This window comes from Hippocampus comes, unplaced genomic scaffold (assembly GCF_001891065.2).
Source record: "Hippocampus comes isolate QL1 unplaced genomic scaffold, H_comes_QL1_v1.1 scaffold7, whole genome shotgun sequence".
Classification (NCBI taxonomy): domain Eukaryota; kingdom Metazoa; phylum Chordata; class Actinopteri; order Syngnathiformes; family Syngnathidae; genus Hippocampus; species Hippocampus comes.
The window spans coordinates 7,358,014-7,377,421 of NW_017842060.1; the positions used below are offsets into that span (position 1 = coordinate 7,358,014).

The 19,408-nt window shown below is 41.5% G+C and overlaps 3 protein-coding genes across 3 annotated transcripts in view; all 3 read left to right on the forward strand.

Annotated features, from left to right (window-relative positions):
• gga3a (golgi associated, gamma adaptin ear containing, ARF binding protein 3a) overlaps positions 1-7,613 on the forward strand; it is an 11,483-nt gene extending 3,870 nt beyond the window's left edge. Inside the window, exons 7-15 of the mRNA XM_019861742.1 lie at positions 183-340; positions 853-903; positions 1,441-1,605; positions 2,579-2,649; positions 2,723-3,012; positions 3,781-3,986; positions 4,839-5,008; positions 6,137-6,247; positions 6,370-7,613. Of these exons, the coding sequence (XP_019717301.1) occupies positions 183-340; positions 853-903; positions 1,441-1,605; positions 2,579-2,649; positions 2,723-3,012; positions 3,781-3,986; positions 4,839-5,008; positions 6,137-6,247; positions 6,370-6,483 (1,336 nt within the window). The 3' untranslated portion in view covers positions 6,484-7,613. The remainder of the gene's footprint in view (positions 1-182; positions 341-852; positions 904-1,440; positions 1,606-2,578; positions 2,650-2,722; positions 3,013-3,780; positions 3,987-4,838; positions 5,009-6,136; positions 6,248-6,369) is intronic.
• A 1,434-nt stretch (positions 7,614-9,047) lies between these two features.
• On the forward strand, positions 9,048-13,661 carry sumo2a (small ubiquitin like modifier 2a). Its single transcript, XM_019862110.1, has 4 exons — positions 9,048-9,154; positions 9,578-9,709; positions 11,742-11,813; positions 13,253-13,661. The coding sequence occupies exons 1-4, from the start codon at positions 9,134-9,136 to the stop codon at positions 13,316-13,318; spliced, it is 291 nt and encodes a 96-aa protein (XP_019717669.1). The 5' UTR covers positions 9,048-9,133; the 3' UTR covers positions 13,319-13,661.
• A 703-nt stretch (positions 13,662-14,364) lies between these two features.
• Positions 14,365-19,222, forward strand: jpt1a (Jupiter microtubule associated homolog 1a). The gene is made up of 5 exons (XM_019862109.1): positions 14,365-14,599; positions 16,426-16,568; positions 16,905-16,999; positions 17,820-17,847; positions 18,019-19,222. Exons 1-5 carry the CDS (start codon positions 14,544-14,546, stop codon positions 18,150-18,152), a joined length of 456 nt encoding a protein of 151 aa, XP_019717668.1. The 5' UTR covers positions 14,365-14,543; the 3' UTR covers positions 18,153-19,222.
• The last annotated feature ends 186 nt before the right edge of the window (positions 19,223-19,408 follow it).

The window sequence follows — 19,408 nt, forward strand, 5'->3', positions numbered from 1 at the left end:
CGGTGTCCTGGTGGAAAATCCAGCCAATGGGAGCCGTCGGAGCCACAACGTCTGTTCCCTTGACATGGAATTGAGCCTAGCCTGATATTCTAAGTGCGCAATATCGCGGTGGCGGATCTCAACTGCAATGTTCACTTTCTAGTGTTCATAATTATTTTTGTGTGTGTGTTGGGATTTAACAGTGACATAAAGTTCACGCCAATCTTTCCACTCTCATCTAAACCAGGTGACATCTTGCAGGCCAACGATGACCTCACCAGTATAATTAATTCTTGCAAGGAAATTGTGGAAAGCCAATCCATAAATGGAGTGACTAAAACACCATCAGCAGTCAAACGAGGTACAGGTAATAATATTAATGTGCATACCTTTTCTGCTATTGAGAATTTTATCAGTCTTGTAAAATTAGTGGGTTCGCTTACACACTTCAGTTGCTTGTCTATAGCTATGTCCAAATTCATAGGCTGGGTCTTCAGACGGATCCTTGTCCCTTGTGTTTTACAACAACACTTAACCACATTTACAATATCAAGGGGGAGAGTGACATCCAACTATGATGTACATTTTAGATTTGTAGAAAAGATGCGCAATAGACCCTAATTTTGCTGGAGTCCATTGCTGATCACTCGGGCTTATAACATGGAAAGATAATTCTGTAGCTCGAACAACATGCCGCACTTTCCACATAATTGCTGCCAGAGGTCAGACAAAAGATGCCATGTGCGATGCAAATGCCACTGGTGATAAAATCAAGAAAATACTAATATGCGCTATGATATTACTTTTGACTTTTTATATGTGAACCGACCTTCTGATAATATTAGCCTACACTACTTTTTCTCCTCGCAATAGGCACCAGCTGCACACCCCGAACAGAGAGTCTGATTGATTTGACAACAGACGACTATGATATACATTTTAGATTTGTAGAAAAGATGCGCAATAGATCCTAATTTTTCTGTAGTCCATTACTGTTCACTCGGGCTTATAACATGAAAAGATAATTCTGTAGCTCGAACAACATGCCACACTCTCCACATAATTGCTGCCAGAGGTCAGGCAAAAGATGCCGCGTGCGATGCAAATGCCACTGGTGATAAAATCAAGAAAATACTAATATGCGCTGTGATATTACTTTTGAGTTTTTAGATGTGAACTGACCTTCTGATAATATTAGCCTACGCTACTTTTTCTCCTCGCAATAGGCACCAGCCGCACACTCCGAACAGAGAGTCTGATTGATTTGACAACAGACGTGGACATCTCAGCTTTCTCCCAACTAAGAGAGAAAGATTCGACATCGAATGTGATTTCTCATGTTGATCTTCTATGTATATAGTAGTTTCTACACAGAACCTGGAAAAAAACGTTCGTTTTCCGGTGATCGCAATTTGTTTATTTAACCCTTTCATGCACAAATAATAATAACCTGTAACCTGATGGACATCTCAGCTTTCTCCCAACTAAGAGAGAAAGATTCGACATCGAATGTGATTTCTCATGTTGATCTTCTATGCGGAACCGCTGTTGCTGTACCATCCCCTGCGAGCTCTGACAAGGTGCCCGCATCGTTTTCTCTCCTGGATGAAGAGCTGCTGACTTTAGGTAACATTCACCTCAACGTTTGTCAGTGTTCAATGCCAGAGGGAGGCAATTGACTCATACTGCTGTCAGTGAGTGACAAGAAAAATATGAGCCCTCTGCCCGAGAAAACAGAAATATTCTGCGTGCTCCTCCATGAGAATCATGTGCGTTGGTATTTGATCAAAATGTTTCAGCAGTTTTTGTGAAATCCATGTTTTAATGAAGTCCTCCAAGGACCTTACTGAATTGATGAAAACACACGTTGGGACAATCAAATTTCAACAGAATAAAATTGAATGAAAGAAAGGGCATCACAGTAGTAGTTCGTGTGTGTGTGTGTGTGTGTGTGTGTGTGTGTGTGTGTGTGTGTGTGTGTGTGTGTGTCTGTGTGTGTCTGTGTGTGTGTGTCTGTGTCTGTGTCTGTGTGTGCGCGTGCACCCAAAATCACGGAGGATAGGCTCTAGTGCTCCCGCAATAGAAAATAGATGAATAAGATAAAATTTCAGTATGTGGCCATGGGCATATACATTATTCCACTCAACACGTTGCGCGCGCACTGACTTTTTCATATTTTTTGAGGGGGGTGGGATGGGCGTCACGTCGAACTTTTGTACATATTAGTAACCGCTTTCAATGGCATACCTTCCTATAATGACGACCCTAATAATTCATGTATTGTTGAATTAGTCAATGAATCTCTCATTTTGTCAGGTCAAAATTGAGCGCTGATCAAATGTGCAGGCATACCTCATGGTGTGGCCGGTGATTTTTAAATTCTGTTGCCCTCTGATAAGGGTCTCCCAAAACCTCAAGAATCTTGTTAATTTAAAATCCGCTGGCTTTGCTGAGATGAAAGATTGACGTGGCAGAGCTGACTTTTGGTTATCTTCGCTAACCCCCGCCTGCCGACAAGAAACTACTCACTGCTTCAGATCGAATTGACTGATTTATTTATGTATTTATTTATTTATTTTAACACGTATGTTCTTCACAGACTCTCCCGGAACTGTTGCCACTGAATCCGTTCTACCCACCAGTATAAACAAATCCCTACAGCCCTTCCAGGTACATTGAACACATTTAACGATCTGTCCTAATATTTTGCCAGTATGTCTCATTGTTTCCTTTCTTAATTCAGAATTATAATCAGGACATGGATCTTTTGGACACCACCGCAAAAATTAGACCCGCAGACCCCATGTCAAACCTCGCCTTGGGGTTAGCCACCCCACTCTCGTCCTCGTCCACTCTCCAGACACGAATCGGTCCAGTCCAGAGCGCATCGGTCCCAGTGGATTCGCCATGGTCAGCCACCGCGGTTACCTTCCCACAGTCCTTTGCCGATGCACAGCTTTCCCCATTGGCGCCGTCTTTACTGGATCAAAGTCAGCAAAACCTAGCCCTGCTTGATTTAGGCGGTAATAAAAGGTGAGTAGCAGGGGGTATTTTAACCAGGGGTTGAACGACTCCGGATTTTTGTGTCCTCGACATTATAGTGATGCAAGTCGAGTTGACTTATATCCTTGATGATGACATTGATCTTTTTTCAAATGTCAGCAAGCAGAAGCTCACTCACTCTCCCCGTTGGCCTCATTTGCACAGGCCCCATGCCAGATTTTGGAACTGTACACACACACACACACGCGCGCGCGCGCACACACACACACACACACACACACACACACACACACACACCCTAGTCATCCTAGTCATATTTCCAAGAACGTTGTTGTACTGTGCACACAGATACTTCTGCTATCATGACACATAGTCTGTGAATTCTATAAATACATGTTGCCTGTTTGAATATATGCTTCAGATTATCCGACTGCAAGTCACATCCTTGAGGGCAGGGCCACCGTGCGCCACCATGAGAATTAAGTCCTACCTCCCCACTGTAAACATTTGGGAAACAGAGGTTATTTTAAATCTAAAATGGTGCGCTCCTACCATCGACTGGGAATTTTGCGTAATTGGCACTCCTTGAGCATGTAGAAAAAAAACGGGGAAAATAAAATGAGAAAACTCATTTTTGGCCCTGAATGTTTAGAAGCTGTCCTGAATTGTTCTGGGCATTTAATGAGTTAAGTGGAGCATAAATGATTAATTATGACGACACTTTTGTCGCCTCTTTGAATGGTTATCTGTGCTGCCAGAGCAGTATTCATCTGATGGTCTATGTGATTCTGCCCACAGCATCCCCGGGGTGCACTTTGACAACACGAAAGCCAAGCATGGCAGTTTGTGTTCTCCTGCCAATCTCCTGCACCAAGAAGCCGTTCCAGTCACACTTGGCTGCCCCCCGGCTCGAAGTCTATCCAACAATAATCAGACCTCTTTAAACGGGCTAGATGAGACGTCTCTCGCTGATCTCTTTGTCCCTTTACATGCTGTCAAACCAAGTGAGTAAGTTTGTTTGTGTTAAGTTTTGTGTCAAACTACGCGACTTTTTTGTCGTTCACGACGGTCGCGCTGTCAGACTACCAGATAAATATCGTTCTGTGTCTTGGACTCGGTGGGATTTTCACACTACAAGTCTGTCACCATACAGACCCCCGGGGCCATTTTGTGCATGTGTGTTGTTTCTATGCTCAGAAAAGGCTAAAAAAAAAGAACAAGAAAAAAAAAAGAGCGTTTGAACTCTTTCCTGGATGCTGGAGAAAGGACTGTGTAGATTGTCTATTCTCCAAATAAAACAATCGAAGGGCGACGTCGGACATGTCGCACTATGCGGCAAGACGAACAACCTCTTACATGCCGGACGTTCGTCGTCGTGGTGGTATTGAGTACGTCACACTTGATGGGCTACGACGCGTCAAAGACAAGTCAAAATCGGTTACGAAGCACTACGTTTGCCCGCGACACGTCTGTCGGTTCAAAATTGGGCTACATTCGTGTAGCCTGGCGTCTGTATTAGTGGGTGTGTGGAACACATCATTTAATCTACGGGAATGTTTCTCAACCTTAATTGAAACAAGGGACATTGGAAAATCTCACAGGTAGTACTGTAACTGAAATAATTTTGTCTCAGTTGACTTATAAATGCATTTACTCAGTGTGTGCATGCAATGATTTACTCTGTTGTATGAATGGCAACAGGTGGCCACAGAAGGCGTACATTCTGCCAACTTGAGACAAAAATGACATGAATTATTGGGATGTCATCTGCAGCATGCGGAATATTCGGTGTACAAAGTTAATACAAGTAAATGAATGAACTCGTTTTCAACTAAAGTTGATCTGCCTTGTTTTAGGTAAGATATGTCCGGTCACAGCATACGACAGAGGTGGCGTTCGACTACTTCTGCATTTCGCCAGTGACTGTCCACCCGGCAGGTCTGACGTGTTGGTAATTGTGGCCTCCATGCTGAATACATCCCCGCTTCCTGTGAAGGACATAGTACTGCAGGCTGCTGTTCCCAAGGTAAAACCTCTTTAATTGAATTGATGTTGGACAGCTGCACACTGTGTTCCACTACTTTGGGATTCTGTCTAAAAAGCTAATATATGCTCTGGTTTTACCCTGTGATGAGTTGTAAAACATCGCCATACCAAAAACTATCTCATATTTTCCATGCCTTTTTTAGAATGTCAAAATATAGCAAAAAATGTCTGTGCATGACTCATGCCCTGGATGAAAGAGTGACCACTTTTTTCCATTCATCAATATTAAAAAAAACAAAAAAAACAAAAGACCATGAAATGTATTTTTCCAAACTTGTGAACACTTGTGCATTCTGTAAATAATTGTATTTTTTAACAGTTTTTTTTTTAGATCTTATATTTCTATTTTTTTAACCTGCAAAACAGCTAAGTGTGAGGGGATGCCCGGCTAGTTTTCATTTTTAACGTAACAATGACATTCAAGTTCTATTTTATTCTACATGAGTCAAAAATATGCTGAACAGCTCTCAGCATGATACCATCGCAAATTACAACCTCAATGAAAAGACATATTGTGAAGCCAAGGGAAGGCAGCTTTATTTAAAGAGCATATTTCATACACGAGGCGAGTCAATGTCCTTGAGAGAAATAAATTCCTCCCAAAGAGTTCAATCAGAAAAGAGCACTAGAACCTTAGTAAAGACGGACTATGTAATATGGCTCTGTGGCACTCGTTATTTTTTGCAAGTGGTCAAAATGCATGCTGCGGCCGATTGTGAGTGACTTTATAAATGAGAAAAATGGAATACTTAAAAAAAAAGTAGCAGGACAAATCAATTGATTTTTATTTATTTTTTTAATGTCTATTATTGTTTTTCTTCTGAAGTTCAAGAGATTGAAAAATCAAGTTATAAACAAACCCACAAAAATTTGGCTGTAGTTTGGGGAAGATAAATCAACACTGTCATCGGAACAATACATCACTTAATAGCAGCATCGCTCTGGCAGCATCATTCAAAACCGTGCATTGATCAATTTGGGTAAATATGAGTGCAGCTGCCTGTTTACTCTGGTTGTGCGTGGATCCGTTGTGTGTGTGTGTGTGTGTGTGTGTGTGTGTGTGTGTGTGTGTGTGTGTGTGTGTGTGTGTGTGTGAGCTCCCGTCTAGACCATGAAAGTGAAATTGCAGCCGCCTTCTGGGACACATCTAGCTCCTTTCAACCCCATCCTGCCTCCCGCTGTCATCACTCAGGTCGTGCTGCTTGCCAATCCTCACAAGGTAGTGTTTAGCCCTAGGCTGTTTTTTCCCCTCCAGCTTCATACATTTGTTTTGCTCATTAATATAAGATTTGTGTTTTGCGCTTGTACACACCCGTGTGTTTGTGTGTACATGATTGGCAGGAAAAGGTTCGGATGAGGTACAAGCTGACATTCACGCTGGATGAGCAGCCCTACACAGACGTCGGGGAAGTGAACGAATTTCCACTTCCTGACAGATTGGGACGGGGGCTGTGACTCCACATCACACCCCCTTCTGGATTATTTTTAAAAAATGGATTTACCAGTGCAGGCCATGAGAAAGGAACAGTTGTCGGGAATATGCCACACTCACAAATGCTGCATTTCTCATTTCTGCTCAGGGGGTGCCCATTTTGCCACTTGGTGTTGATTGATGATGACCAATCACAGCTGACCTAGTTTCTGAGTTTTATCCAACATACTGGTACTTAAAGGGTCCTGCATTTCTGACATGTACGTATCTTAAAATTAACACCGTAGCAATAACTGACCCATATCCAACTTAAGATATGACAAAATGTGCTCCTAAAGAGTACTGAACTAAAATGTAAACACAATTATTTTTCCCAACACAGATCTCCTGTTCAAATTGTGGTTAAAAACAGTACGATTTCCCATACTTATATATAACATGCACTTCTAACATTGCTAAGTTTTAAACCTCATTTTATGTAAACAAATGGACCTTGGAGGTGAAGGTGTGCCGGAATCGACATCTTGATGCAGTGTTTGCCTTTGCTCAAGTTTAACATTCACGACAGTGCACCGAGCCCACATTGTGATCACAAATCATACATCATTCATTGTGTCTAATTGCTCTCATATAGTGTTTGACTTTCCATCAAGTCAAAATGTTTGCACGATTTGTTAAGGTACAAAAAAAAAAAGCTCCACATTTGTTTGTGAAGATGAACACTTTTTTTTTGTTGTTGTTTATCAGTCTGTGATTAATCATTCCTTCTGGCCAAGGAAGGCAGGAGCCCGACTTGCAAAAAACAAAATTGCTTTTTATTCGTCCACTTGTGTTGTACTTAATTATTTATTGATATACACACTATTTATTCTTATTCGTGGTGGCTGTAAGGGTTACAACGTTTTTTACTTGCGTAAATACTGTGACATACTGCGCAAAAGATGTTAGTGAAGGTCCCCATGCACAAGAAGAAACGCTACTTCCTGCATCATGAAGACAGTCAGCTTATTACTAGGTGATCTTTTTTTTTTCTTCGAAGGTACAAAGCAGTCAGTCTCTTTTTTGACTGTGTTAATGGTCTAAGTTTACTTTGCCTGTATTTGGTTTCCTATGTGAAAAGGATATTTAGAGATAACATATTTATGACAGTCAAGTGTTTTTTTGGTGGGGAAACGTGCTTCCTTCTGGGATATTGATATTTGTAAATGACTCTAAGAATATTTATTTTTCAGTTTATGACAAATGTGAGTAAAATCTTTGTAATACAAACTTATGTTTTTTTTGTCTTTTTTTGGGGAGACAAAAACAGGTTTCTCCCTGTTCCTTTTGAATGCGCCCAACGCTTTCTATAGTGAGGAATAGAGAACTCCCAACGGTCCGATGGGGTTGAACGAACTGCGTTTTGAATTCTACATACTGTGATTGACCTGTTTTGTTTTGTTTTTTTTTTACTCCACGGAGCAATTATGTTTTGGAAACGACCTAAATAATGATGTATTTACTCCCAGAGAAGTAGCAAAATAGAGACTTTCAGTTCAAGAGCGTTACTGTAACGACAAGTAACAGTAGTCTTACTTGGCCACGTTTCACTCAGCATTTTATATTTGCTACATTGCGCGACAGCAGAAGCAGATGATGTGTGAATGAGGAAAAACTAATATAAATTGAGCTCTATTAAAATACTGTACATGTGCACAGCGACCAGCGCTTCGATTTTTCATGCAATTTTTAGATCACGCTACCTGGGCCAGTCAACCTGGCTGCGGCATTGCCGTGGGGGCTACCATGAACTTTGGCCTCTTACCAACCCATCAGCAGCTCATTAGTCTGTCAGCCATTTCCCATCGTGTTGATTTACTTCCAACATTCAAGTGAGTATCAGTGATGTGACCTTCACAAACAGGTTATTTTTTAATGGCTCTTTTTGGGGTGAATGATGAGAATCGATTTGCATTTTAGTGTATGTTGTATTGTTGTTATGACTTGACTCGCACCGTAACAGATTAAATAATTGTGGAAAATTATTTCAAGAGGAGTGGGAACCCTGCCTTAATTTCTGTGTGTTTATGTGACTGCTTGTCTCCGTTTGATTATTCAAATTGCATTTTCCCTGTTTTTTATTTGTAATTAAAAGAACAACTATATTAAGAGCCACACGGCAAATTACAATAAATATCAAAGACAGACAAGAAAATGACAAAATAAATATACTTTGAATTATGAGGTAAATTCAGCCTCTCAATCAGTAAAACAATTTCAACGGATTTTTTTTATTATTCCCAATTTTCAAAGACCTACACCACAGTAAAAACTAAATTTTCCAATGATTTAGAATAAATCGTGAATAAATTATTGCCCCAAGAAATTCAGCACATTTATCACAAAAGTTTCAATAATTTTTGTCACGTAAAACACCAAAGGAACGTTGCAGATAAGGAGTAGGGAATGTTGCTCATTGTAAGGGGGTAAAAGTGTGTATTGCAAAAAGGTTACTTAAGTAAATGTAACAGAGTAAATATATCTCGTTATTGACACCTCGGGGAATATTGGTCCATGTTGTGTCCCCAGCACGTTAGGTGGCGCTAACGTTCCGTCACTTGGGGTGTGGGAGGGGAGAAGCCCCCAAGCGAAGAAAACAAGCTGCAGAGCGGCAGACAAGACAACGCAGCAACCATGGCAGATGAGAAGCCCAAGGTAAACGGCTCAAATTTACCCCTTTATACCCGCGTTGTGTTTACATTAATCACCACAGAGATCAGACGAAACAATACCATCGGAGCCGTAGCAAATAATTCGACAAAAACCTTTTAGCCGCAGGAGCCGGCGCAAACGCACAATCGAGATAGCGGCATAATTAGCATGGCAAGCTTGAAGCGGAATTCGGAATTACTGCCGTAATTTAAACCCTGACCTGAATCGTCGCGCGGGAGCTTGCTCTTATTATAGTGGGGGTGTTCTAAGCGTTAAACACGCTGAAGGCCGGAATTCATGTTTTGAATAGGTCAATGACTGCTTTCCTAATACTGTGTAGAGTTTAGGGTGATGGGGCCAACCTGTGTCCCGCGGGCCGCATGTAGGGGCACATTGTTAACTCCGTTGTTTGTGTGTGTCTGCTAGGAGGGAATGAAAACGGAGAACAACGAGCACATCAACCTGAAGGTGGCAGGACAGGACGGTTCGGTGGTGCAGTTCAAGATCAAGAGGCACACTCCACTCAACAAACTGATGAAAGCGTATTGTGAACGGCAGGTGAGATACATCACCTGTATTTCCAACCCTTGACATCAACGGTCCGGTCCCCAACCATTTTTGCACCAAGGACCAGTTCCATGTGAAGATATATTTTGACAGACCAGCAGTGATAAAAATAAACAAATGCTAAGTATACAACTGGCCTTTACACTTCATGTACACACCTGTCCATAGATATTGGGACATTCATACAATGACCTTAATGGCTCTAAGGTCCTTCTAGTCCTTCATTATCCCATTTACAAGGAGCAGATAAAAGGTCTAGAGCAGGGGTGCCGAACTGTTTTTTGAACAAAGATCTACTCAAGCAACCAATCTTCCGTGATCGACCCATTGCCGCACATGCATGCACACACACACACACATACATGCATGGCAACGATTTTGTACAGCCTTCTTCATCGCACACACCAATGCAGCCTTTGGAAACCCGTTTGTTATGCACTGGAAGTAGCTTCATGGAGTTGCTGTCCCCCGGGGATAGCGCTTGTCGTCCGTGCCTGTGATGGCGGGATTTGGTAGCCAAACAAATATAGGAGAGATGGGCGTTACACCGGAGAGATGGTTGTATTTCTGGCAGTTGTTCGCAATGCTCATCAACTCAAGGATTATTATTACTTATTATTTTTGCCCTCTTAAGAATAATAAGAATAAGAAAACCTTGATTTGTCTCACAATGGAGAAATTCACATTCATAGGCTCCTTATACAGCCATGTGCCACTATGCACATAAATTTCCGCATCACAACGCCCCTCCCTCATGCATGCACTTTCCAACCACAAATAGCTAATGAATATTCAGTAAGAGCGCAGATAAGGACAGGTTCACATGGTCCACTGTGACGTGTTCGGTAATTTCATTTGTCAGATGTGACGAGACAATGAGCAAATCTATTGCAGCTTCAGTAAAAATTCAGAAATAAATAGCGTCACGTTAAAAACCACAGCATGTGGGGGAAAAAATAACGACTTGTATTCCGGAAAATACAGTATTTCATTTCGACTGTTCTACTCAATGTCACTATCAGTAAACTATCCATCATTTGGCTGAAAAAAGCAAAACAATCAGAGAGAGTGTAAAAGACTTTGGCCAAATTTCTTACAGAGCGGATTGTCTGTATTTTGTTCTGGAAATTGCTGATTTCACGATCCAGCGATGAAAATTCACTTGCCGATCACCAGATTTCACCGCTTCCAATATTTCAAACATACTGCTGAGATAAAATGAACAAATTGAGGTTTGTGTCGTTTGTGTGTGAATGTATTTTGAGTAGTGAAAAAAAAATCACTTCCTCTTAATGACATGCCATGTCATTAAGAGCCCCCCCTCTCTTAAAATGCATCAGTTTCAAAAACAGTTTCCAAGAAACTGACAGAATGGCAAAGCAACGCAATCCTGTTTAGTCCCAAGATGTCCCATCGTGTTGCCAGAAAAAAAAAATCTTCTGTTCGTTTCTGTCTCTGTCCACGAGGTGGCGCCCATGAGTTACGAATGCATTGTATACTTCCACTCCATTCCACTTCAGTAAATTGAGCTGGAAATTCAATGGGTTCCATGAAAAACAACCCAAATAAATTTTTGTGATTTCATGATTTTTTTTTTTTTTAGAATAATGTTGACGATTACAGCTTAAGGCTAACAAAAAAAAACAGCTGAATGACATTCACTGTTTGAATAGCAGTTACATTTTGACTATATTGAAATTTGTTAGGATGCACCTGTACACAAATTATTTACAATAATATTAAGCATAAATTTTATCGTAATTTCATTAAAATTATGTAACAGACACTAACACCCCCCCCAAAAAAAAACACCTGACATTGTACCTTTTACATTTGCCTCTGTATTATTTTTTACCGTTTCTTGTCTCTGAAAAAAATACAGTTTAGAGAGAGAGCGAGATAATAGTATCATACAATTGTTGTATCATGTTTTATTGGAATTGTTGTCCAAATCACAATAGCATGTCAAGAATTAGTTTTATAATTACGTATAGTTCCATCATTTCTTTATCCTTTTCCACAGGGATTATCAATGAGGCAGATACGATTTCGGTTTGATGGCCAGCCGATCAATGAAACGGACACGCCCTCACAGGTACGAACAACTTGACTCTCCTCTCTGAATCTATATTTTTGAGTAATATTGATGCCCCACGGTGGAAAACTTACATTAACCCCTAAAATAAGAGTTTGGGAGCATGTTTGTAGCTCTAAAGCTACAAACATGAACGGATCCGTACCAAGATGAGTCATTTATTCATCCTCAGACCATTACATACAATTGTAATATTTGTAATATTCAAACCTTCTCATGGAAATCCTGTGTGGACGATGAGTCACAGTCTGTTGTGCAATAACGATTTTTTTTTTTCCCTGCAGCGGGCCATATTTTCATCCTTTGTTGGGCATGAAAACGATGTCCATATATATTTACATTTATTAGGGCTGGGGAGGGAAAAAAGTCAACCGCATAACTAAGTCTTTCCCGGCACCATGTATGCCATCCACACAGACATTTTTAGTCTACAGAAATATTGATTGCTGGCATTCCAGCACAACACAGTGGTCCCCAGTAGGACTTAACGTTTTTGGAAAATGTGATTCATTTTATTTTTTATTCAATATTGCAATTTCATGTACAATAATTTTCTCAAGGTCTGTTTTGACGTACATGTATATTTTTCAACAAACACAAGCAACTGGGGATGAGTACCTTTTCACGTTTGAATCGATAAGGTACAGGTTCCTGATATCTGGAAATTGATCCCAGTACTCAACGGTACCAATTTTCAGTATTTGGTGTGTTTATGATCATCGTTGATAAAATAATCAATTCTTTAAAAAAAAAAATGACAGTGACAGGAGCCCTAATATCTATGACCTGGTTGTACTCCTTAATAAAGGAGGTGTGTGGCATCCATTTTGTCTTCAGTAACCAAACATGGTTCTTTGTCCTGTCAAGAGCTGCGGTGACATTGTGAAAGTTCTGTAAATATTTCCTGCTGATTATTTTATGCCTAAATTTGTCAAACATTGTGAAATCTGTCTTCGCAACATGAATGCTAAGTTTGGGCTATTCATTTAAGTAGTGTGTGTATGATAGTGATTGTCGTTTTCCGTGGTGTAGTACTGTTTTGCATTGTTAGTCATTTCTACATTAGCTTTTGGCGCAGCATGATGGAAGAGTGGCTCACGTGTCCGCCTCACAGAGAGGTACTGGTTTGCCTCCTGTCTCACGCCTTCCTGTTTTGGTTTTCTCCTGAACTGGTACTCCTGCCTCCTCCATCTCACATTCAGAAACATGATTGTGAGGTTCTTTGAAGACTTGATGAAATGTCCAAGGACATTAGTATGAATGGTTGTTCATGTTTATGCACCCTGTCATCGATAGGCGCCCATTCCAGGGTGTACCCTGCCTCTCGCCCAAAGTCAGCTAGGGTAGACTATAGAAATGGATGGATGAATATTTGCCACCCATTCTGATTGGAGTGCGGGTCTTGAACCTCTCATCTGACGTCCAAAATTTGTTTTCAGCTGGAAATGGAAGACGAAGATACGATCGACGTGTTCCAGCAGCAAACCGGAGGATGTTCTCCTTAAAGACTGTTTCCTGTGTACATCTCTACCTCCCCTTTCCATGTCCTTGAGCATCTTCATTATGCCCCATTTTTCGTCATATATATGCTATCGGCCAGTGGAACGCGTCATGCCGCAAGCAAGCAGCCGCACAGTTGTTGTAGCTTTTTACACACAGTCACTCACTCATGTCAACTTGTTTGTTCTCTCAGCAGTTGTGGGGTGGGCGGATTTACAGTTCCTTAGTTTTTATACCGCCATCATTGATGGTTTCAGGTGGAGCTTTTGTTATTCATCAACCAGCCCTGCATTTTAAATTCTTTCTGTTATGAAAATGTATTGGAATAAATTGAGCCTTTTGTTTTTAGCGCGTGCCTGTTTTTAAGTAGTACGAAATTAAATAAAGGATGGGATGATTCAAATTCAAAGCACTCATCCATCCTATTTTCCATGCTGCATAGACTGTTCAAGGTCACAGGGGAGCAGTACAGTGGTCGCCAGACAATTGCAGAGACAGCCTACCATGCACGCTCACATGTGGCACATCATCATCACTGACTTAAAAACTAGATTCCTTTTTAAATTGTGCTATTTTATTTGAATTAATTGGGACTGACAAAACGTTTGCTCAAAGCAATTGTTTCATTAACTGGTGAAGTAACACTAGACAGTGTAGTGTAAGGTGTTAACGGTGGGCAATAGGGAGTGGGCCAAACTGCAAATAGTGAGGAAAAAAAACTCTTAAAATATGCTGATAAATCGCCAACAAGCTATGAAAACCAGAGAGTTAAAAAATATACATTATTCAAAGAATATTAAAAACATCGACGTCCTAGAAATGTTGTATTCTATGTACCTTAACCCCCCCCCCCCAAAAAAAAGTCTAGAGGTGAAACGTTTTCATATACTTAGCTAATATAGCACTTATAATGATGCCTAGTGTAAAAAAAATGTTGCAAAATGACTTGCCATAATTGACAGAAGATTTTGTACGAGCGTGTACAAGTAATGGTCGGAAGTGGTCCGTCGGAAGTGGTCCGTTTCATGACCAATGCGTCTACTTTTATTTTCGAGGTAACACCGGAAGTGACATGTCTCGTCCACTAACTTGTCATCGCTACACGAGAAGATCGAAGGCAGGTTGTGGAAGAAGCAGCCCTTTGGACGAACGAAGATGAGGCGGTGAAATACAACGCATTGAACTCGCGTACATTCATTCCGTCCTGTTTTTATTCCGACTACTGTGAAAATGACGACCACGACGACATATCAAGGGATGGAGCCCGGTGCTAAAAACAGCTCCAGGTAAAAAAAAAAAAAAAGACATCTGCGTACGTTCATCCCTAGGTTAGCCACCATTATGCGGTTAACCAGTCAGACCAGCATCAGTTGAACGGCCTCTTATTTTGAACCCTTTGCCAGCATTTTTTAATTACATGGAAATTATGAACGTAGCCCTGCTGTTGATATTAAGGCCCCATTAAACGAGCCGTTTTTTTGTTAACATAGCAAGCACATGTCCCTTTGTACACCTTGCAGTCAGCTAGCCGTTGATGAAATAGATCAGCATATTTCGACGACATCATTCATCCATCCGTCCGACCGATTTACCGTTGTGTCCGTTCTCATGAAAACCCGAAACAAACAAACATAAATAGCGAAATTGCCTGATTCTGTGCGTGGGATGTGTTCCAGTAGGGTGGGGCCACTCGTGTGGGCTTCCCCATCACTCGAGAGGCAACAAAGAGGATACTGTCCAATTTGGAAGCTGAAACGAACATTATGACAAATTAAACCACCAGTTCATTCATTCCATTTCGTTTTTGAATATCTATTACTTGTTTATACAAATGACATGAATAGATATATATTACATTGTATTAGGTGCGCGTGTAAAAAAAAAAAAAATCAAAGATTAATAATTCATGGAACGACGCCAGACGCATATTTTAATGACGATTTCAGTGTTGTAAGTGTCATTGGTATGTGATGAATATTAACAATATGAATCCTTAAAACTGGTGAAGATGCGCTGATTTCTCGCTGTTGTGGCTCCTTGGAAAGTTGTTTTCATAGGTGTCAATGGTTTGAGAAGTAACCAAACAAACCTTTCCTGAAAGCTGTTGCAGTTTGGATCTTGTACTTGGAAAACAAACAACCCCCATCCCCTAAATAGACACTCCTAATGACAAATGGTTTGACTCTTTAACTGTACTACCCTTTATATTTCCACAAGGTGGTACTGTTTGCTTTATTACACTCTTCGGATACCTGCATGAAATTCTTAAAGATTTAAAAATTCTTTAAAGAAAAAAGCGCATAAAGTTGGAGTTTTGACAGCCGTACGACAGACAAAATATACAGCTAACCTTGCAGCATGTGCACACCTGGATAGACGTGTTTCAGTGCAGCTCACATCAACTACATCGTATGTGACGACAGTAATTTAGCCAAATCTTTCACACTTGTCTCATTCAGGCAGTTGTAAACAGAAGCCTCCTTCAAATAAAGGTGCTCTTTGCTATTGATTGAGTAACCACCCCCAGCCCTTTATTTGGGTAAATGCAGTAATACGAGTGGAAATACCAAAGCAATTTACCGTACATATAATGTTATAGTGGTGTTTTTATAGCAATACAGATAGCATCACAATACAGATGATGTGCTATTTTTTCTGCCCAGTGTAAAAAAAAAAAAAAAAAAAAACATCAGACGGGCTCTACAACATATTAATATATTTTTGACATTTTGACTCCTCTTCCTTCATCTACGTGCACGAACGTACTGCTTCATTTCCACTTTTCAGACAACCGTACGACTTCTGTAAAAAGTGTACGGCAGTATCTAACATTTATTCTGGTGTTTTGGGACTGCAGCGTATGATAGCGTTCCGGTTAGCATGACTTCTCTCTCTTCTGTTAATTCCTCGCACAAATGTTGGCAGGAGCAGTGTTGTATAATAGTGCGGCTGTCGCTTTCAGAAGTGATATGCACCCTATTCTAACTATTTCCCGATATTCAACAATATCATTACGATGCAATATCATACGTGCATAACCTGTCGATAGCTATAAGGTAGGAAAACATTCCCTGCCGTCCAATTGACCTGGTACAACATCTTTCCCCCCCAGGGTTTTGCGTCCTCCCGGCGGCGCCTCCAACATCTCATTCGGCGCAGACGAGGACAAACCTCCCGTCCGCAAAGACAAGATGGCCTCCAGTGTTTTTGCCGAGCCGGAAGACCCCTACGCTAATCGAAGGAATAATCCGCCAGGTACTCTTCTCTTCTTCACCCCCCTTAATTAACACAAAAAGAATAGAGCGTTCACGGATGAAATGTTCCACATGGAAGGATGAAAAAATATATATAATCTAGCAGGGCGCAAACGATGAACTACGATATTGCGAGTGAAGCACCGTATTGTGTCATGTGTGAATTAGCCATGCTGTAATTGTGAGCTGTCAACTTCCTGAGAGCGTGAATTATGCAAAGTGTACTCCCGGTTTCCTCCTAAATGCTTGCATCAAGATCGCAACATACTTGTTACTCATGTCACAAGTGTCTTGCTCCGCGAAGTGTGTCACACTGCTTCATGTCCTCTGTTCGCAGGTGGGAAGCCGACGGGCGTCCTTTGTGGTGAGTCGTCAGCGCCCCTTCGGAGAGGCGCCGCCAATGCCGTGAACTCAGCAGACAACCCCTCATCGGTAAAGATCAGTTGCCTGGTCATGAGGTGCACAGGGAAGCGCGACATGCAGACTGAGCCGGTTCAAAAGCGGAAGTACACAAGTACTTCCCTCTCGCTTTTTATCCTGTTTACACAATCTTCAGATGCTAGCTTTTAGTCTCGAGATGATTATTTCAATGGTGGGAAGAACAGATCTCTGCAGGAATGTACCCATCTGTATATTGTCTCCTTGAGCATGCTTGCACTAAATTCACGGATGGAAACATTCAAACAGGAAGTGAAATCCACGAGCTTCTGCTTCACTAAACTTCCGTTTGTTTACATTTGCGCCCTTGCCAAGAGTACAGGCAAGAAAATGGTGGGAGCGTTTGCGATTGAGTCAGGTCATTCATGTCTTCTTCTTCTTCTCCCTTCGGCACGTCCCTATTCAGGGGTCGCCACAGCGAGTCAGTAATTTCCATCCGCCCCTGTAAACCGTCCTACCAACTCGCATGGTCGTCTTGGCAAAAGTTTCACGCCGGATGCCATTCCTGACGCAACCCTCCCCATTTCTCCGGGCTTGGGACTGGCACTGGGGAACAGTGCCCCCCCCTGTTACCAGCGGCTGGGTTAGGTCATTCATGTCACATTGCAAAAATAAATTTGTTTCCATTCGCATGGTGATTCTATTGAAACACACTGAAGAGTGAGCTCCCCTTTTTTAGCCAAAAGAAGAAACCATTCCCAAATGGAGCAGTCATTGATGACACAGAAGATACTATTAGCCTTCTGACAATCTGTAGTTCAAGGAAGAATTTCCATTCTGCTCTTTGATGACAGAATGTCCTTCTTCCTTCTAGGATGGAGACACGCCTGCATGTGACCAAGGTGAGATATTTTTTGACCCTGTTGCTTCATCATAAAAACAAAACTGTCTTTACCTGTTGCATACACATTGTCATGTTTCTGCCTGGTAACAATAAAACTGACGAAGGCTGAACGGTTTTGAAAAATAATCTTAATTGCAATGCGTGTGTGTGTGTGTGTGTGTGTCCCCAGGCGGTGACCCTGCTGAGTCGGCAGCTGCTCCCGAGCGTCAAGACGACCCCCCAGCAGCTGAGGACCCGGCAACTGGACCACCCTCCGGACGGAGGAATCCCCCCGGAGGAAAGTCCAGCCTCATACTGGGTTAAATCGGTGCCAAGCGAGACCACCACCCTGCTTTGTCTTTTCCTCCTCACATCTCAATGTGGGGACCCCCACCCACCCTCACCTACCTTGTAACTGTACCTCGGACCTCCTCTCTGATGTCTCTCTCGTGCCAGTCCTCCTCCACATTTCAAGTGCATTGTTTTGATACCTCCTTGTCGAAACCATTTTTGTACTGTTATTTATTTTGACAGAAGCACTTTATGTCTTTCAAAGTCAGCCGTTTGGTCCTTATCTTCACCCCGCCGAGGCCGCAAAGGAACTCGTCACCGTACGGTAACTTCACCCCACGTTTCTTTCTAATGACACGGCACAAAATGCAGGCGACGATACAAACATCAACAGAGAGCTTTCACTTGAGAGTTTATTTTCTAATTTGAACCATCCCCGCGTGCCTGTTTGATCCTGAATCAGAATCACAGTTGATGAAAAACTCTCTCTGTGAAGTCTTTTTTTAATCTATTCTGTGATTGAAACATTGTATTGTGACTGCATGGAAATTTGAACCTTTTTACTGGTTATGGTACTTACAAAAAAAAAAACCCACAAGGACATCACTGTTCGCCAGTATTCCAAATCCCGACTTTTTGTATTGTAGTGGCTCACCCCTCGATGTTTTACCGCTCGTAGTCACACTCTGAAGCGGAGTGTGCCTCTTTTACGTTTCAAAACTCAGTCAAAGTTGGATTGTCTGCTCGCCTGTAAAGCAGCAACAGCCGTGTCCTTGCGTTACATTGCAAGCCAGCAGAATGTTGTTGGGCCTAATGTTAAACAACCCGTCCTACATTTGACAAGTGACCTTATGACACAGCTCAGCCTTTGTTTCTTCTCTAGATGTGCATTATCTCACTCCTTTTATGGGCAAAAGAGACTCCGAACAGCCAGAATTTTGTGTGACATCCTACTGTCATTACAACTACTCATGTGGCATCCTGTACTTTTTTTTTTGTTACTTTTTTGTCCTCATGCTGGATGTTAAAGTCGCTTGCAGACAATTTGAATTGAAGAAATGGCACAAGAGGATAATTGACATTAAATATCAATTCAGACCATGGCTGCTTGTCTTCATTCACTTGCAGGAAACAAAATTACCGGTAATTCCTTTCAAAAAAAGGTTGCATATTTCATATAATACTGTATCACGTTTTCTCACCATATGCTCTAACACTGCTCCCCAGCAGGCCTCACAGCTGTGCTTTCTGGAGGCGGATACAAGTCCAACACTGTTTTTAGTTACATG

Bases quoted from the DNA above. Each gene is read 5' to 3' on its own strand.
- sumo2a (XM_019862110.1), top strand. From the start codon at position 9,134: ATGGCAGATGAGAAGCCCAAG. The intron at 9,155-9,577 runs GTAAACGGCTCA...TGTGTCTGCTAG, and splicing joins TGGCAGATGAGAAGCCCAAG to GAGGGAATGAAAACGGAGAA. The intron at 11,814-13,252 runs GTACGAACAACT...ATTTGTTTTCAG, and splicing joins AAACGGACACGCCCTCACAG to CTGGAAATGGAAGACGAAGA.
- jpt1a (XM_019862109.1), top strand. From the start codon at position 14,544: ATGACGACCACGACGACATATCAAGGGATGGAGCCCGGTGCTAAAAAC. The intron at 17,000-17,819 runs GTAAAGATCAGT...TCTTCCTTCTAG, and splicing joins CAGCAGACAACCCCTCATCG to GATGGAGACACGCCTGCATG. The intron at 17,848-18,018 runs GTGAGATATTTT...GTGTGTCCCCAG, and splicing joins CACGCCTGCATGTGACCAAG to GCGGTGACCCTGCTGAGTCG.